Source organism: Rhinolophus sinicus, chromosome 2 (genome assembly GCF_057876585.1).
Source record: "Rhinolophus sinicus isolate RSI-liver-muscle chromosome 2, RSI-T2T, whole genome shotgun sequence".
In the NCBI taxonomy this organism is placed as follows: domain Eukaryota; kingdom Metazoa; phylum Chordata; class Mammalia; order Chiroptera; family Rhinolophidae; genus Rhinolophus; species Rhinolophus sinicus.
The window spans coordinates 127,272,227-127,292,473 of NC_142502.1; the positions used below are offsets into that span (position 1 = coordinate 127,272,227).

A 20,247-nucleotide genomic window follows, 5' to 3' on the forward strand; every position below is an offset into this window, starting at 1 on the left:
CAACTTAAACAAGAAACTTTAAAAAGCAAGCCATAACTCCTATCCATCTAGACATGTTTGTTTCTACAGTCAACAGACAACAAACAATAGCTTAGAGAACAAAAAAGCAAGAGACCAAACTCGAGAAGAGAGGTTATTTGGAATTTACCAACTGAACTTCTATGTCCTGACCTTGAAATCCATAGACATTTTCAAATCTTAGCAACGTATATATCTGGAGTCTGATGCTGCTGTTGTCTCTTCTTCCTTTACTATCTACAAGTCCCTATACTTTTTGGTTTCCAAGTTTATAAATGATAGATATTAGTAGTATAAGGTCAATTAATTAACATTGAGAGTTCTCAGTATGCCCCAAGGAAAAATAATTTTACAAAGTATTTGGAAGCGCAAGGAAAGTATAATGGAATAATCTGAAAGAGAACCCTGGGAAAGCCCTGTTCAGAGAGAAAGATTCCACTAATGCATTTTCAAATGGATTCAGTGGAAAACAGCCAAAGGTAAAACCAGGTTTGAAAATCACTGTAAAAACCAAACTGAGTAAAACCAAACTTCTAAGTCCTAAAGGGAGAGTTCCAATGTTCTTTTGTCTTCTCTGTCTGAAAACAAAACCTGCTTCTAGGGGAAACTTTCTGTGAAAGAAATCTAACTGGATTCAATTCCTAGAAGTAAAGCTGGGAGGAATTCCCATGACAGCCATCTTTCCCGTAACGACACACGATCTGAAGGTGAATGCCTGAATCCAGGATGATTGCCACTGTGGTGGCCACTTTTCCCAGGGTGAAGTCCTGTGCCCAGTGTCTTTCAATGCAATAAACCTCCCTGGACTCGGGCCCTATACACAATACTGAATGAAATGGTTCTGAGGCAATGCTCATCATTTATAGTCACCAGTAAGTACTTTTCTTTTTAGTACTTTATTGTTTTTCAGAGCAGTTTTAGGTTTGCAACAAAACGGAGAGGGAGGCCCAGAGGTTTCCCATATCCCTCCTGCCCCCACACATGCACAGCCCTTACCCCAATATGAACATCACTCAACACCATTGTAAAGTTGGGGGGGGGGGTTATTTTTTTGCTAAGGACGAACCTACATTGCCACATCATACTCACCCAAAGCCCTAGTTTCCATTAGGGTTCACTCTTGCTGTCGCACATTCTGTGGGTTTTGACAAATGTATGATACATATCCATCCGTATAACATCATGCAGAGCATTTTCACTGCCCTAAAAACCCTCTGTGCTCTGCCTAATCATCTCTCTCTCTTCTACCCTACCCCTGGCAACCATTGATCTTTTTATTGTCTCCACAGTTCTGCCGTTCTCAGAATGTCATATGGCTGGAATCATACAGCCTTTTCAGATTGGTTTCTCTCACTACTATGCATTCAAGCTTCCTCCACGCCTTTGCATGCTTTGATAGCTCATTTCTTCATAATGCTGAATTCCATTGTCTGGATGGACTGCAGTCACCTACTGAAGGACATCTTGGTTGCCTCCAAGCTTTGGCAATTATGACTAAAGCTGTTACAAATGCCCACGTGCAGCTTTCTGTGTGGACATAAGCTTTCAACTCCTTAGGGTAAATACCAAGAAGTTTGATCACTACATATTATGCTAAGAGTGGGATCAGTTCTGTAAGAAACCACCAAACTGTTTTTCAAAGTGTCTGTACCACACAAGTAAGGTCCCTTTTATTATGACTTGATTCAACAGGTAAAACAATTACCACGTCAATAAAAGATTTTAATTCCAAGCAAAAAACCAACACACATGGTTGGTCTAAGTTCCTTCCAATACAATAGAATAGGAACTTTCATTTTATAAACAGGTTTTAAGGGTGATATTCTCAGATACTGGAATAGTCATGGCTCCCTCCAAAATCAGACATTTGCCAAACTGAATTAAACATATTTGAGTTAAATCCCAAAATATTCTCATTGGCAGATAATCCTAAATTCTAATTTGGTCTAGAAAAGGCAATTTAAAGGTGTGAATTACACCATGAAGTACATGCTGCTGCCTAAGAGTCAAACACACGAGACAGGAGACACACTATAATTAAGAGTACTCTATAAACAAATAGTGAGGCACAATACAGAAACATATTGCTATGATGATAATTATTCAGATTTCCAAAAGGGCTGAAAACCTCACTCTCTAAGACTAGAGAATTTTGGTAGAAATAAATAGCAGGAGTCTCCAGAAATCAAAAAGACCTGACTTAACATTATTATGAATATTCTGGAGGCAGGAAAAATTATAAATATACTAGTTTATAAATATTACACATATTGCATTTTAGCTCTTTTGAGTTATTAAAAGTTAACTCCATTTTGAGAAAATGGACAGAGAACTTAAATTTGGAGTTAAGTGGAAAGCAAAATGGCACACAGCTTTGATGTAGAGAAATACAAAGAAATCCATTTAGTAAAGATAATCCTAACTGTACCTAAGAAAACTCAGATCTCATAGAGCTATAATCCAGAGTCCATTCTAGTTAATCCCTTTAAAAAAATTAAAATAGAAAAAGCCAAACGATTAGGCATCACTAGGGGGAAAAAACATCTACCTTATCCCACTCCTATAAAAAAAAAAAAAAAGTCTTAATACCTTAAAATAAACAAAACAGAGGACAAAGACAAAACTGGGAGTAAAAAAAACCTAAAGTCAAAAGGAAGAGAGAGCTCTAGCTGCCATCCTGTGTCCCTGCATGTGTGCCTTTATTCTCAGCTGGTCTGCTCAGGACCCCGAGTGCCAACCCTAGTCCCCTGCGTGGCCCCGTTTCCTCTCCAACAAGATGAAAGCAACTATCATGAACCAGGAGAAACTTGCCAAACTGCAGGCACAAGTGCACATTGGTGGGAAAGGAACTGCTCGCAGAAAGATGTTGGTTCACAGAACAGCTACAGCAGACGATAAATAAACTTCAGTTCTCCTTAAAGAAGTTAGGGGTCAACAATATCTCTCGTATTGAAGAGGTGACTATGTTCACAAACCAAGGAACAAGATCCACTTTCACAACCCTGAAGTTCAAGCCTCTCTGGCAGCGAACACTTTGACCATCACAGGCCACGCTGAGACCAAGCACCTGACAGAAATGCTACCCAGCATCTTAAACTAGCGTGGTGCAGACAGTCTAACCAGTTTAAGAAGACTGGCTGAGGCTCTGCCCAAACCACCTGTGGGTGGAAAAGCACCCCTTGCTCCCGGGGAGGATGACAATGGTGAAGTTCCAGACCTTGTGGAGAATGATGATGAGGCTTCCAACAGTGAAGCAAACTGAACTGATTCAACTTCTGAAGAAGAGAAAACTTGAAGAAGTCACTGGGAGCTGCTATTTTATATTATGACTGCTTTTTAAAATTTTGTTCATGGATCTGATAAAATCTTGATCTCTAATATTTTTAAGCCCAAGCCCCTTGGACACTGCAGCTCTTTTCAGTTTTTGCTTATACACAAATCATTCTTTGCAGCTAATTAAGGTGAAGAAACTTGGGAATAAAGTTTGAAACAAAGGTTAATAAAGTTCTTTGCCTAGTTAAGGGGGAAAAAAGAAAGGAAAGGAGAACCATGACACTTAAGATTCAATTAACACTGAATTGAGCATAAACGCCTGTGTTCAGGATACAGATTGTATTCTAGACAGATTAAGCAATTTAGGATACGAGTAAAAATGATAAAAGGGTCTAAGATTGATTCTAAAAAAGTAGTTGACAAGGTGGACATGGATATGCTTGTAAAATATTAAAATAGAAAAACTTGAAACTTGAAAAGGTAAGGTTAGTATTTAAAAAAAAAAATACAAGGACTATTTCATACTGTGAGTAACAAACTAAACTGTCCTATTAGTTTTATGCTTCTTATGAGCTACAGTACCTAGGACACAGCAGCTGCTCAACTGAGATTTACTCAGAGGAAGGAAAAGGCACAAATAGAACATACTCATTTTTCTACAGGCAATACACACTGAAAACAAACTTTTTTCAGTACATTAATAGCTAGTAAATCTGCAAAGTATAGTATTTGTCGGTCAACTCCTAACAGACCAGTGGGTTCAGATGAGTATTCTGATCTACTGCACCAAATCACAGCCTAGTGTGCTGCAAAACCAAGCATGAGAAAGAAAAGTTTATATTTAAGAGCTAAATTACATGGTACAGATTAATAGTGCTCCTGGAGCAGAGAGCGAGACCAAAATGACTGGCGCTGGAAGGCTTCAAAAAAGTCGGCTATGAGGCAAGAACTGGAGAGAGAGAAGAAAAAGATGTAGGTGCAAAGTTTTTAAATGTCTGCTAGATAGTCCACTTTAGAGAACCTATTCACTCCCTTCAAATTCAAAATGTGGGGAATTATCTCTAGGTATTTATCTCTTTATCTTTGAAATGAATGGCTGAACCTCATAAGGTTTTAGCACTGAAATGTGGATTTCGTATTTAAAAATCAAACTCAAATTTCTACCTTCCCCTCTCCTAAACTTCCTATTTCTTTCCTGGTTCCATAATTGTCTACTCATGTTTAAAACCTTAGATTATTAACCTTTGATTTTTCAAGCCTTTCTCTACCACTCCGCCAGATTCCATCCATTCCAGCACCAAGTCCTGGCATTATGTCCCTCAGGAAGTCTATGCAGGGGTTCCCTTTACATCTCTACCGCGACTACCCAAAGACGGGTCCCTATTTTACCAGATCTACGTTGACACTTAACCTTACCTTAACCAGTCTTCTTGCCAAACCTCACTCCCAACTCCAACCAGCTTAAATGCTGCTGACAACTGGTCTTTAATCAAAAAGCACTCCCCCAACCTCAGTCACTCAGTATCTTCCCAGCGTAACTTCCTCTGGTATCCATAACTATATAAAACCTGACTCCAATTTAATTTTAATTCTCTTACCCCATTTCTCCCCACCCTGGTCTTCCACTGTTCCCTGAACATCTCCTGTACTCCCACTCCCCTGCACCTTTGTTCTTACCAACCTCCTCTCCTGCCACCCCATCCTGTCTTCCTACTATCCACATTCAATCTGTTATTGAAACTTCCCACAGGTTGGAAGTCTCTCCCTGTCTCAACTCCTACCCGGCCTAGTCTGCACCACTCAATGAGCATTTGGCTTATATACAGATGCTCCTCAACTTACAATGGGGTTATTTCCAGATAACCCCCATCGTAAGTTGAAAATATCACAAGTCGAAAATGTATTTAATACACCTAACCGACCGAAAACCATAGCTTAGCCTAGCCTACCTTAAACATACTCAGAACACTTATATTAGCGTACAGGTGGGTAAAATTATCTAACACAATGAATACACTGTAGAGCAGGGGTGTCAAAACTGCGGCCCACAGGCCAACTGCGGTCCACAATCCATTGATAATTGGCCCGCAGCAAATTCCAAAAATATATTTAGTTTACTTAAATAAACCAGGTGAGGCAATACGTACTTCACCTCCAGTGAGTGGCCTGGCTGTTTGTGTATTTTACCGCATATGGCCCTTGGTGAAAAACGTTGAAAAAACTTTGGACACCCCTGCTGGAGAGTATCCATTGTTTACCCTCGTGATTGCATGGCTGACCGGAGCTGCGGCTGCTGCTGCTGTCCAGCATCTTGTATCTTAACACATATCACCAACCCAGGGAAAGATCAACATTCAAAACTCAAAACTTGAAGTATGGCTGCTACTGAATGTATATCGCTTTCGCACCATTGTAAAGTCAAAAAAATCCTAAGCTGAGCCATCGTAAGTCGTAAGTCGGGGACTATCTTATCTGTATATGGCCTTGCATTACAGGGCATTGTTTGTTTGTGTTTGTTAAAAACATACCAGTCTCATATCCCTAGCTGGATAAAAAGTTCTTAAAGCATGAGAAAAATTGCTTGTCCTTTTTATTAGGTTGGTGCAAAAGTAACTGCGGTTTAAAAGGTTAAAAACTGCAAAAACCACAATTACTTTTGTACCAACCTAATAACTCTCAAAAGACTTAATCTAGTTTCACCTATAACTGGTGATTAACTACTACTGACCAGGTGCCCCATGTAGTTCTTCCTAAGGGCTCCTTCTCTTCCCATTTCTCTGAACTGCTAGTATTTGTGCCAAACAAAACCACTGTTATATATGCTGTGCCATGGCCTTGGTTTTTTCCCCCCCTCTCAAATGTAAGTCTGGTCTCATTATCCAACTAAAGTTTCTTGAAGATTCTGTTTCTTATACATTTTGAGTATGCCTTACAATGTTAAGCAGGTCCATTCCCTGGGCACAGAACGGTGTTTAACATACACCAGTAATAAATATACCTGAAGAGTCAAAGTGTTTCAATTAAAACAACGCTTAACACTGATTAAAGGCATAGACCTTAAAAATAACAAATACACTTGTTTTACAGATTTCAAAGCCAGTTCACATCTATTACCCACTTAATTCCCATAACTGTGTTATAAGTTATCAGTTTACTGAAAAGGAAACAGGCTAAGCAAGATTGTAGAACCAGTAAACGGCAGAGCAAGGACTCAAACCCAGATCTCCTGAGCTCAAGGGCAAAATTGTATTTTATTCCACAAGTGCAGACTCATCTTCTTATCTCCTCAATTAGCCTCCAAGTTCTCTAAGGTCCTAATTTCTTTTAAAAGAAGTCTCTCCTATCTCGTCCCAAATGTCTTCATATATCAATGATAAGATATTAAATCCATATGGATTCCACAGACACAGCAAACTCATCAAAGACAACACACCAGATTGTACCGCAGTACAAGAAGAAATTACTACTCAGACCTCAATCTTAAATGGAGAAAGACTTGGCAATATAAGCCTTATTACGGACTCCCCGGTGTTCCCAAAGAACCATTTTGAGCTCAGCCATACAATCACCAAACCCAAATAAGATGAAAGTATAACTCTAAAAGACTCAAGTCCTACTGGAAATTCTAATCCCAGTTCTTTAAGGCTTTAGACTAGCACCTAATCTAAGAGGAAGGCCGGAAGTTTCCATCACTCTTCAACAAATTCGTGGCGCTTTCAAAGAAATGCCCAGTTAGAGATCATCACTTCCCTAGTATGTATCAACTTCTGGGAGTCACACTGAGTACCATGGGGCTCCACGTACGTACGTCAAGCCAGGACCTTCCACAATTCTCCCCTAAACTGCATTTTGGGGTTATTTTCAAAGATGAAGAAGCAGGGCCCTAAATAAAGTTTTAATATCCCAAGTGAATAGTTTGCTTAAACACCATTTTCACCATCCTAATAATAGATTAAGACACAAAAACAACAGACATTTCTCTATATCACGAAAGTGCTGGCAAGTTTCTCCCTATTTATCTACAATTAGAAATTACTTAAAAGATAAAATAACCTTAGGACAATGATTTTATTATGTCAAGCATTAAAGCAATTTCAAATAAGTTCCCAAAGGTAACATGAATCAAATCATTTTCTCTAGTCTACAGATTAAGTTATACTAACAATTCAGTATTTGAATTATATAAACATTACAATTAGGAGGCAAGACAAAAACTGAGAAATAAAGGTTAGACTAGTCAAGAAAACATCTCAAAGAACAATGCTATTAATGTACCTCACTTATAAAATATATATATATATAAAGTAGACTTTTATTCTAGGTACACGTTTCCCTTTCTCTAGAACTCTTTTCTCTATCTGATCAATAGTGGATCCCAGGACCACTAGTGGATCCCAGGTAAGCATAGACCAAGGTGGCCAATGAACGCCATGCTCTTGCCCCAGTTACTGATTCAGGGAGAGGCTTACATCACCCAAACCAAGACAATAAGGGTAGTACTACCCTGGTACTTTTGTTGGAAATGCAGACAACAGGCATGTTCCTGTCTTTGGGGTCCCTAGCAGTAAGAATGACATGAGCTCCACTGGCCATCTTCACGTCCATATGGAGAACGCTCCTTTGAGAATGAGCCAACCATGCTGAGAAGAAGAGAAGAAAACCAGTCCTCATGACATCCTTTGTGCCCCTGGAGCCAGCCTGGCCTAACCTCAGCCTATTTAGTTATGAGTCAACAAATTCCATTTTAATTAAAACTATTCTGCCACCTTCAACCAAAAGAATCCCAAGTACCACACTAGTCTGAATGAATAAGGTGCCAAATAACAAAGAAATATCTCTTAAATGAGCCTGGAAAGGAATGGCTGAAAAAGTTAAATCTACTTCTAAACCCAACTGGAAACACAAACAATGGCCTATTATTCTCACCATCTAAAATAACTCTAATTTGGTTACTAGTCTATTCTCCTCTTAAAGGAGTATTTGAACAATGACTTCTGCTACCCATGCAAACTTTTCTGACCTATTTATCTGCTACTTTCCAGACTAGACGTTAAACGTAGATATCAAATTTTATTCAATTCAAAACTTAGTCATTATTCTTGCAACAGTGTCTTGTTAGTATTTAGCAAAAAGTATTCAGCAAAACATTAACAAACAGGAGACCAGACTATGTACCCTACCCCAAGTACATCAAAGAAAAAACGTGAATAAGTAAACAAACCACTAGTCCACCAAACCCTGATCCTTTTACATTCAACACTGGTATGCTCTGGAAAGCACAAAGAATTTATATATAAGCATACTTTTCAATACATATGTATAATACATACAACCCAAATTCTAGAATGAAAGTTACACCTAACATGTGACCCTTGACCTTTGCTTTCTGTTTGCTGAAAATACAAGCCCACATCACAGAAATTTAAAATGTGACCACCATGTTTTTCCTTTTGTACTTAATTGCCTACTTACCTTCTCATTTGTCACCCTCCAATTTTTTAAAATATTTTTTTCAATTATAGCTGACATACAGTATTGTATTAGCTTCAGATATACAACACCGTGACTAGATATTTATGTAACTTACAAAGTGATCACCCCAATAAATCCTGTACCCATCTGACACCATAGCTATTACAATACTACTGACTATATTCCCCATGCTATAGTCTACATCCCCATGACTATTTTCTAACTATCAATTTGTACCACTTAATCCTTTCCTCCCTTCTTCCCAAACCAACCCCCCAGTCTGGCAACCATCAGAATGCTCTATAAGCTTGTTTCCGTTTTGCTTGTTCGTTTATCCTTTGTTCTCTAGAATCCACATATAAATGAAATCATGACATTTGTTTTTCTCTGTCTGACTTACTCCACTCAGCACAATACCCTCTAGGTCCATCCATGTTGTTGCAGATGGCAAGAATCATTCTTTATTATGGTCGAGTAATATTCCATATACATATGACCTCTTCTTTATTCATTCATACATTGATGGACACCCAGGTTGCCTCTGTTATCTTGACAACTGTAAATAATGCTGCAATGAACATATGGATGCACATATCCCTTCAAAGTAACGTTTGGGATTCTTCAAATAAACACCAGGAAGTGAGATCATTGGGCCCTCGTCTGTCTCTTGTTATGGCCCTTGTTTTAAAGTCTATATTTTGTCTCATATAAGTATTGCTACCTCAGTTTTTTCGTTTATTTCCATTTCCATGATATATCTTTTTCTATCCCTTTACTTTCAGTCTGTGTTCTTTTCGATCTGAAGTGAGTCTCTTGTAGGCAGCATATGTATGGGTCTTGTTTTCTTATCCATTCAGCCCTCCTATGTCTTTTGAGTGTAGCATTTAATCCATTTACATTTAAATGTTGATATGTAGTTATTGCCATTTTATTATTCATATTTTTGATGTGTTTTTTTTTTTCCCCTTCTTGTTCTTAAAGAAGTCCCTTTAACATTTCTTGTAATACTGGTTTGGTAGTGATAAACTCCTTTAGTTTTTTTGCTGTCTGGGAAGCTGTTGGGATGTCTGATCTAAATGATAGCTTTGCTGAGTACAGTAATCTTGGTTGTAGGTTCTTGGTTGTAGGTCCTTGCTTATCATGACTCTGAATATTTCCTGCCAATCCCTTCTGGCTTGCAAAGTTTCTGTTGAGAAATCATCTGACAGTCTTATAGGAGCTCCCTTGCTTTTCTCTTGCTGCTTTTCAGATTTTCTCTGTTTTTAACCTTTGTCATTTTAATTGTGATGTGTCTTGGTGTTGGCCTCTTTGAGTTCATCTTGTTTGGGATTCTCTGCACTTCCTGGGCTTGTATGTCTATTTCCTTCACCAGGTTAGGGAAGTTTTCCATCATTATTTCTTCAAACAGGTTTTCCATTCCTTGCTCTCTCTCTCTTCTCCTTCTGGTACCCTAATGATGTGAAGGTTGATATGCTTGATGTTGTCCCAGAGCCCCTTAAACTATCCTTTCTTTTCTCTTTTTGCTGTTCTGATTGGGTATTTTCTGCTTCCTTATCTTCCAAATAGCTGATTCGATTCTCTTCTTCATCTAATCTACTGTTGATTTCCTCCAATGTATTCTTCATTTCAGTTATTGAATTCTTCATTTCTGACTTTGTTTTCTACCTCCATTTTTGTATCTTTTATCTCTATTGAAATTCTCGCTGAGATCACTGAACATCCTTATAACCAGTGTTTTAAACTCTGCATCTGATAGATTGTCTCCATTTTAGTTGTTTTTCTGGAGCTTTGTTCTGTTCTTTCATTTGGCACGTGTTTGTCTCCCCATTTTGGCTGACTCTTCGTATTTGTTTCTATGTATTAGGTAGAGATGCTAAGTCTCCCGGTGTTAGCAAAGTGGCCTTATGTAGTAGGTGTCCTGTAGGGCCCAAGCTGCGAAACTAGGCCAGCTGCCATTAGTGCCGGGATCAGGGTTGCTCAGCAAGTGGTACGGGGGATGCCAAGGCCTAATGTTGTTGGCTTGGGGCCTGTGAACCTTTGAGAGATTTTAGCAAAGTCGGCAGCATGAGTCAAGACAGGCTGTTTGTATGAAAAAGCCACTGGAAGACGCTTGGGTGGGCCCACAAGTTGGACAGGTCCCACAGGTTGGGTGGGAATCACCAAGGGCAGGGAGAACAGTGTCAGGTTGACAGAGACTCAGATATGGAAGCCACCTGTGCATGCAGGCTGGGTGGGGGAGGGCTCAACAAAGGAACAATGGCTTCTGCTAGTATTTCTGTGTGGGAGAAAGCTGCCCCTCCAGCACTTGTCCTGAAGCAAACAATTCAGTTCCTTCCCGGGACTTTTCGAGCTGCTGCCCCAGTGCTGGATCTCAGACCAAGTGAGTCGGCCGGCGAGTAGGTTACAGAGTGAGTCCGTGTGTGGGCCCCTGAAGAGTAAGCCCGTGTGTGGCCTGGGATTCCAGTCGCCACAATGTCTGCTAGTTTTCACAGCCAGAAGTTATGGAGACCTCTTTTCCTGGCACTGGAGCCCTGGGCTGGAAAGCCTGAAGTGGGGTTGGAACCCCTCACTCCTGCGGGGATTGGAGGGCGCCTCTCCAGCTGAGATATACCTCCCAATTCTTAACTACCACACACCAGTGTGGGACCAACTTGTTCTAGGTCTCTGCCCCTCCCACCAGTCTCGACATGGCTTCTGTATATCCTTAGATATAGGACTTCTGTTCAACTAGACTTCAAGCGACTATCAATGATGGTTGTTCCATAGTTTAGTTGTGATTTTGATGTAGTCATGAGAGGAGGGAAGTTACAGCCTTGACTTTCTTTACCATCTTGGCCAGAAGTCCTTATTACCCACAACTTTTAAAAAAGAAAACAGTTCTGCAATAATTCTCTTTGATTCACCAAAGAGATAAACAAAGGTTGAGGATCATGGTTTAAATGAGTTTAACTACCAGGAGTACACACAAAAAAGGAGTTTTAGAAGCTTCCCACAATTGAAGCTGTCTTTACCAACTTCCAAACTGAGATGATACTAAGCCTAAATCACAGCAAGTAGAATTACATGTCCAGTGTTTCAAAGTAAAAATGAATAGTGACAAATTATTATTATTATTTTCCTGAATTCCCTTAAATTTTTCCTGGAAATCAGCGTCTTTGTCTGTGAGGTGGCCAGTTAAGTCGTCCAAGAATGAGTGGGAGATTTTTTTACTGGTTATCCTTTTTATCATTTGAATTCATACCATTTGAATGTATTATCTACTCAAAATAAATAAAATTTAAATTTAGAAAATTCCCTGAGAATTACTTTCAGAAACCATGTTAGAACTCCTTTAGAAAAATAATAAAAAATACTGCACACACTGTACTCTTACAAAAACTGTAATTTTCCCAAGTACACTTCAAACATGTCATAAAACTGTTATCCAATTGTTTCCGTCTACTCTTCTTTCACCAATATTGCTGATATTTAGAATATCAGCAGTACTATACAGTTCTTTTCTGTTGTCCCTTCCACCACAAAAGGAAATATATAAATATATTTGCCAGTAGGAAAAAAAATATGCTAAAAGGCATATAATCACAAGTTAAATCACCAAAATTTATCCATACTATTTATCTTAATCAAGGGTTGTCCAAAATGTGGTTCCCATAACATACAGGTGATTTTACCTGTATGTGGAATAATACTTCAATGGTTATGAATTTATTTTTAACATGTAACCTATACTATCACACCAAACCTATGACTTCACAAATATCATTGTTTAGGAGGACAAATCTACTTAAGTAAAATCATAAATCCATCTGAAAAATAATAAATCCATCTGCACATGTGTGAGTAAAGTTTGAGAAACAGCAGTGCATTATCCAAATTAGGTCAAGGGCACACTGGGAATGAAACAGCATCAACCATACTGAATTTTAAATTAGACCAATTTTCATGCTTACAGGGAAACTCTCATTGAAAGCCTGGTACAACTAAATGACAGCAGTGTCTTCTCTTCCCTCAAGTTGGGGAAATTAAGTGAATCTAAAGTTTAATCAAAATAATTAAGGATAAGAATCAGAGCTCAGTACAATCCTTGAACTTCTGGCAAATTAAGCTAAAAAATGGTATTTCTTTCCCAGACCAACACCTTTTCTCCTGAACACCATCTATGCATCATCTCTGGGAACCAGTAAACATTAATCACTTGACTCTATATCCTGGTTGACTCCCCCTTCCCTTCATCTCACATGTCCAAAACCAAATTCACCAGAGCCTCCCCAGAATTCCCAGACCACTCCACCTCCATTCCCCTTCACAGGCAACCACCTAGGTCTGCTAATTTTTCCATATTAATATTTCAACTCCTACCCCCACTATGGTTGCAAGTTTGCTTCCTCCCCGGAGTTCAAAAATGACTGTGAAGTCCAGAATGAGATGATGTTATAAGGCTCCCTTACCATGGAATAGCACTTACTCTCAACTGAAAGCCATCTGGGAAAGGTAGGTGTGGAAGAATGGAGAGAAGGAGAGAGAAACTCAGCTCCACTGCCTTCATCTCACCTGCCACAAGTATCAGCATTTCACCCCAGTTACCAAATCTTCCCTTACATAAATTTCTGTTCAGCCTACAAGTTTGAAAAGACCCTCTATCAACCTTCTGAATAAACCTATTAAATAAAAAGTCCCCTACTTCTTGAGCAAAAGGAATCATCACAGTGAATATTTTAATGTAAGGATACCAGACCTTTAATGTCACTTAAAAAAACAAAAAACCTTCCCAACCAGCTTCCACAAGCTAACTTTGGCAAAGCGTCTGCTCCAGGCTCTTGGGCAAGAATGAAATAACCTAGGTAAAACACCTTCTAAAAAAAACATGTTTTCTAAAAGGAAACAAATAAACACTTGACCAATTAAGGCAAGTAACTAACAACTTGTGACACAATTTGCTTCAGGAAGAATTTCCAATTGTTCCTCAGTCTCATCATAGGTTACACTAGGAGAGCTGACCAGTTTGGTTCAGCTAATTCCCTTGCAATCATGTCAGCGCTGTTGCGGAGTTGAAGAGCTGCTTCCACACAGCAAATTCTGAAGTTGCAGAAGCGGCTGTTCTGTTAACCCACAGCTAAGAATAACACTCGACTTTCCAATTTAAAAAAAAAAAAAGGAAAGCCAGTTCCCCGAAAAAGGATTTGAAGCAGGGGAGGAGGAAAGGGGTTCCCGCAGTTTTCCTCATCACCCAGACCCTCCCGGCCGGTCGGGCAAGGGGCACCCAACCCGGAGGGCGGCGATTTGCAGGTGCGGCGGACCGACCCCCCACGCAGGTTTAACATAGCTGGAGCACGCGGCTCCGGGATGGGTTTCCGGGTGGGATCGCGCTCACTCTTAATTAACAACCAGGTCGGACAGGTTCGAGTCAAATCCAGAAGAAAAGGAAAAGTCACGGGGGTCTAAGGATCTCCGCGCCTCGTGGAGGGGGGAAACGGCCCTCCGAGGGCACCCCTCCAGGCGAGCCATGGCTTCAGGGACGCGGACGGGTGGGCCCGGCCCCGCGCGCCCAACCCAGCCGCCCTACCGTGGCTCTGCAGGATCTCGTGCTTGAGGCCGCCCGTGTAGTCGATGAGCTCCTCCAGGCCGCGCTCGCACAGCTGCCCGTAGCCCGAGAACTTGTGCAGCACCTTCTCTAGCTCGCGCTCCACCGTCACGCACTGATCCATCTCGGAGGCGGCGGCGGCGCTCGGCTCCTCGGCGCCCGGGTGTCCGCAACCGTTCGTCCCGGGCCCGGCCGAGGCCGCGTCCTGCTCCTCGTCCCCCAGGCGGGCGGCGCGGGCTGCTGAAGCGGCGGGCAAGCTAGCCCCGGCGCCGGCGGAGCCCCGTGCAGTCTGTGCCCGCCTGCCCCATGGCGCCCGGCGCCCCGCGCGTTGCGTACGCTCTCGGTTGCTCGCCCCACCCGGCCCCGCGTCCCTGTTCCCCGCTTGCCGCGTTCGGGAGCCCGCGGCCGCGCGGCCGATTGTTTTTGTTTTCACGGGAACCGGCCGATGACCTGGTTCTCCAGGGCGGCACCAAGAGCCGCGGACCCGAGAGGGGAGGAGCCACCCCAGCGAAGGAAGGAGGCGGCGCGGGCCGTACCAAGCGCACCCGCGAGGGGAAGCAGCCCAGCGAGCGCGGGCGGAGGAACGCTGCGGCGTGCGTTCGCGCCGCCGCCCCACAGGTGAGGGCCGTACCACGCGAGAGGCGTGCAAGGGAGAGGTGGAGGGTGGAACAGAGACCCAATTGGTCCGAGGAGCTAAACAGGGAACTTTGGAGGCAGCCCCAGCTCTCAGAGAGCGCTACAACTACGCGCTCCGTAAACAAGAGGGTGGAAACCGCACCTAACCACTCCTCCCAGAAACCAGGAAAACGAACCAATGGGCGCAGTGCATACGTAAGGAACCAATGTCCTCCAATCCCTGGCCTAGGCGTAAACCTTCAGCCAATCCGAGTCTAGGGGCCAAACCAATAGTCTCGCTGTTGGAGGGGGTGACTTGGAGAGCAAACTGGGAAGCAAGTTATTTCTGGAAAACCGTGCGGAAAAACGACAGGAAGGAAAAGGTCTAGGTTCCATAGGTCTTCGCCCTAGCCATAAATTATCTTATCTCCCTGTCACTCGGGAGTACTGTCATTCCTAAGTTTTGGAACACGGACTCGTCGCCGCGGTGGAAAAACCAAGCCAGGCCGGGCGGGGGTCACTAACGGGAATTAAAGGCGGGTTGAGCTACTTGCTAGTCGAGCTGGGCCGGTATCAGAAAGAGCCCCGAGCGGCCGTCAGTGCTACCTAGACGCCTGCAATACCAGTAGCAGGTCACAGTCCGCGCCCCCTCACCCCCATCACACCTCTCGGGCCTCTGCACTTTGGCGCCTGGTCCTGGAACCTTTCTTGACCGGTTGCTTCACCCAGGTGCCACGTGCTGGCAGTTTCGCGGAATGGAAACTGGTTGCAGAGCCGGACAGCGTGGTCCCTGCCTCTTAGGCGCCTTATTCCATTGATTCGGATCAAGTTGCTGTTGGCGCCTCCAACCTTGACCTGTATACCCTTCCTCACTAAGCTTCTTCATTCAGCTACATTAACCTTAGTGTTGCTTCAGTAGCCAAGCCAATACTGCCTGAGGGCCTTTACACTTACCCTTCTTGTTGGCCTGGAAAACTCTTCCACCTCTCTTGTCCTAAAGTTCTCAGCTCACTTGTCACCTCAGGGTCCTCCCCTGACTACACTAATGTAGCCTCTACGTTCCAGCATTCCTTCCTCCATTGCTGTATTATTTTTATTATGATATCAATTATATCACTAGTTTTATTATTTTCTCACCACTTATTAAATCTGATTCGTGTACTTTTCTGTCTGTACATCATCAATAAAAGCTCCACGAAAGCAGGCCCCTGGCCTCTGGTTCTGTGCCCAGAACAGAACACAGTAGGCAACTTTTTTTTTTTTTTTTTAATAATAAGGCAAAACCTTTTTGAGCCCCAATTTCCTTCTTTATAATTGGAATTAATAGTACTTCATTACATTCTTAGGAAAATTAAATGAGCTAATATATGTAAATGCCCATAATAAGCACATGATAGTCACATGATAAATGGTGGCGGTCCAGGTTATTACTATTGTCAGTTCCCAGAAGTGTATCTGGATTGACAATTTAGTCATGAAGTCACATTGGTCTAGTCCCTAATCCTTTCATTCGTTTCTTGGTGATTCTCAAGGGCAGTCCCAGCTGTTCTGTTACATATCTCCTTTGTCCTCTGCATCTAATCCACTCTCCTTTCTCTCCTCTTTCTTGGCCAATGGCCCTGATTCCTGCTTCACTGAGAAGATAAAAAACAAGCACCCTCTTTATCTCCAGCACCCTCTGCCACTCGTTTCTGTCCGTGCCATCCACTTTGTGAACTATTGTCAAGAACCCAAAGGAACAGGAGTCCCTTGTCCCTTCCAAAGCTGCCAACGCTGGGGCCTGCTGGCTACATCTCACCTCTATCCAGATCTTCCTTCCTTCCCTCCTTTGCACTAGGTTCTTACTTTCTCCTTTCAGGCTGAATGGGTCTGACCTACCTAAGGGATGGGGTGGGGGAAGAATCTTCATTTAATCCTCCTCAAGCTTTACCCAATTTCCTCTCAGTTCTTCTACTGAGGACAAATCCTCTACACTTGTTCCTCCCTTTTCTCCAAAGATGTCCTTGATAAACTCAGTCACCTTTTTCTCACTCTTTTGTGTTCCTTGACCTCACTGCAACACATGAAAATTCTGACTCACCTTCACCTTTAACATTCTACCTTGACCTCCAGGGTATTGCTCTGGTATGGTTCAGTCACCCCTTCTCCCTGGCTCGCTCTTCTTTCTCAGTTAGCTTTCTTATGTGGATGGGCATTCACCCCAGGTTCTATCCTCGACCTTTTTTCCTTTTACCTGCTGTCCTGGGAAAACACATTACAATTGCCCCTCTCCAGCCCTGATCTGCCTAATAAACTCTAGTTCCACATTCCCTCCAACCAACAAGACATTATAATCCAGAGGACTCATTATCTCTAATCAACATGCCAAAACCAGAATTTATATTTTCCTTCCAAAACCAACTTTCCTCCCTTTGCTCAAATTTTATCAACATTACCTTAACTTTCCCAGGCTCCTCTGCCACTTCTCCATCCTCATCTTTAACTTACCTGTAGGAGTCTTGAAAAACTTTTCTATTAGATTCCTTGACTCCCACTAAATTATTTCCATTGCCACCCATTTACATCCCTCTCCAGATCCCTTTCCTTTGAGAAGTCAACTGCCTTGATTCACCCCAGAATCATTAGTGTTCCCCAGGATTTTGTCCTCCTCAGTATCCCTAGGGATAAAGATTGTCTCGCTCCCTTTTTCATTCACCCTCTACATGTAGTCAGACATCAAGTTCTGTTAACTCTAACTTCCTAATGTCTTAAGTGAGACTTTTTAATTTCTGCATCCTCACCTTCATTAGTATCTTTGACATGTTTCCAAGATTGTAATTGCTTCACTTATCTGCCTTTGATCTCTTACCCTTACAAAGCCACCAAATGAATCTTCATTCCCCTCAAAAGGTTGTTATAACAATTAAATGAGATGATACATGTAAGACACTCAACATAGTGCCTGGCACATGGTAAGAGCTATTATCCACTGATCAGAAATAATTATACAAATATCAAATCATGTTATATACCTGAAACTAGTGTAATGTTATATATCAATTGACATTATACCTCAATTAAAAAAACAAAAAACAATGACTACCTATTACCTACGGCTTCAAATCCTAACTCTCAGATACATAGTCTGCCCAGTGTAGCAACCGATCATAATTCCCCATTCAAACACTTTCATACTTTCAGTGTTAATTGAGCACAACTTATTCATGCTTTTTATTCTCCTGGAATGCTTTTCTTTATTAGCTATTCAAATCCTCCCTTTTCTTCAAGTACCAGGTCAAGTCCTGTTTTAACTATTGATACCTTCTAGAGCTTTGCCTATCTTCTTCAATGTGGTAATACCAATTATAGATAGCCATTTAAATTAAATAAAATTAAAAATTCAATTCCTCAATCATACTAACTACATTTCAAGTATTCAGTAATAATATGTGGCTAGTGGCTACTGTGCTAATGAGCACAAAAGGAATATTTCCATCTCTGTAGAAAGTTCTATTAAACACTGCTAATCTAGACCATAACTATACAGTAAATTACCAACCACTCCTTGAACTTCTCTAGGACTTCTCTGTGTGAGTCAAATCACTTAATGCCTAGGTATACACTGCCCCTCTATTTTTGGTTAACTTTTTAAATATTTGCCTTATGTGCTCAGATTGTTAGCTCTTAGGTCAGGGTTGACTTCTTTTTCTCTCCCATGATTTAAGGAGCATAGAAAAAGTGCTCTAGGTATTTGTTAAAGGAAAGAGAATTAACAAACAGGAGGAGAAGAGGCCTGAAATTCAAACAAGGAGAGAAAATAGTACTTGTATGGGCAGAGATCTTTATGTTCTTTCTTTACTTTGAATTGGCCTTTCATACCCAGTGCATAATTGCTTTAAGCCTAAACCTTGATTTCTCAGAGGAAGGGCTCTAGAAGCAAGAGGGGGAAAATTCAATTTTCAGAACAACTACAAATTATTTTTCTATGATTGTATTTCACACAACAAAAAAGAATTAACACACACAAACAAACACCACTCCAGTATCAAATGGACTACTGCCCCATATTCTGTTCAGTCTGGAGAAACTTCCACTCCAAATTCGATTCTCTGTAACACTTAAGTAAACATTTAAAAAAGGAAAAACGAAACCCTTTGTCTTCTGTCCAATATACACATTCATTGTAAGAAAATTAGAAAATGCAAATAAGTAAACAAAAATAATCCCATGAAATCTCAAGACCCAGAAAAAAAATCAGTTTTAACATTTGGGGTGAATTTCCAGAGTTTTTTCTGTGTATACCCATACACATACATCTATACATGCATTTTTATAAAAGATAGTTGTCATTATATATAACTAGTTTGCAAACTGCTTTTCTTGTCCATTTAAACATTTCTCTAACCAAGAAAAAAAAGTTTATAGGACTGCTTTTGACATGTCTTTGAAACGTTTAGTAGCTATTACACATAACTATAGCTTAGCACTCATCCTTATTCAACATATCTCATGTATGCTTTTAACTTTTATTTTTAGAGGCAGGGTAGAACATCAAAACTTCATCTTTCAGATTTGACAATCTGTTAAAAATTGCTTTAGAAATGTACTTTTATGCAAAATATACTTTCCGAGAAGGATAAGAAAGACTATGCTTATAATTATAATTGTGAAAAAAAGATCTCATAGAAAAGATCTTGCTAATTTACTGACTATTCCAGCTGATGGCCAACATAAAAAAGTAAGGGTAAAATGACAAAATGTGTTATGAAATACTGAGTTATGAAAAATAATCATTCCTTGTCATCATTTTTTTAAATTTAATTTTCATTATTTTCAAGCAAAAAAAAAAAAAATCCACATGAGACATTTCTGGAAATTGCTGCTAAGAACAGTTTAAGAAATGGGTTAAAGCACCACAAACACCAAAAAATATTAATCTGAATATTTTCTACTTCTTTTATTATGTCTCCAGTATAGTTTTGGGCACATAGAGGCTTACATGCCTGTTTGCTGGCTGGCAGGATGACACTTTCCCACCATTATGACCTACTGTTAGGAATTGTATAGACAGTGTTTACAATGATGACTTTTCTTCTATATCCACTACCCCCTTCCTTCAGCCCCACTAATGTTTCTTGAAGACAGCCTCTCTCGCCCGCAAAGCCTTCCCAATGTAGCCTTCACCACTTCTGGAGGCCACGGCACTTCTAATTGGTTGCCTACCAGTTGAGCTACCCCCTCACATACCTCTAAGAGGATAGTATGCGGGCATTGCCCTGTACGCAGTCTGACAATTAAGTTCACGAACT

General features: G+C 41.1%; 1 protein-coding gene and 1 pseudogene across 4 annotated transcripts in view; one reads left to right on the plus strand and one right to left on the minus strand.

Moving 5' to 3' along the window:
* The window catches only part of RMND5A (required for meiotic nuclear division 5 homolog A), a 56,690-nt gene extending 41,576 nt beyond the window's left edge, over positions 1-15,114 (minus strand). For 2 of the 4 annotated variants that reach the window (XM_019749214.3, XM_019749215.3), the window contains exon 1: positions 14,327-15,001. In XM_019749214.3, the coding sequence (XP_019604773.1) occupies positions 14,327-14,468 (142 nt within the window). In that variant the 5' untranslated portion in view covers positions 14,469-15,001. Of the gene's footprint in view, positions 1-14,326 lie in introns of all 4 variants that reach the window. The other 2 variants (XM_019749216.3, XM_074332295.2) reach the window with 2 other exon arrangements.
* LOC148758909 (transcription factor BTF3 pseudogene) lies at positions 489-3,324 on the plus strand (annotated as a pseudogene).
* Positions 15,115-20,247: the final 5,133 nt, after the last annotated feature.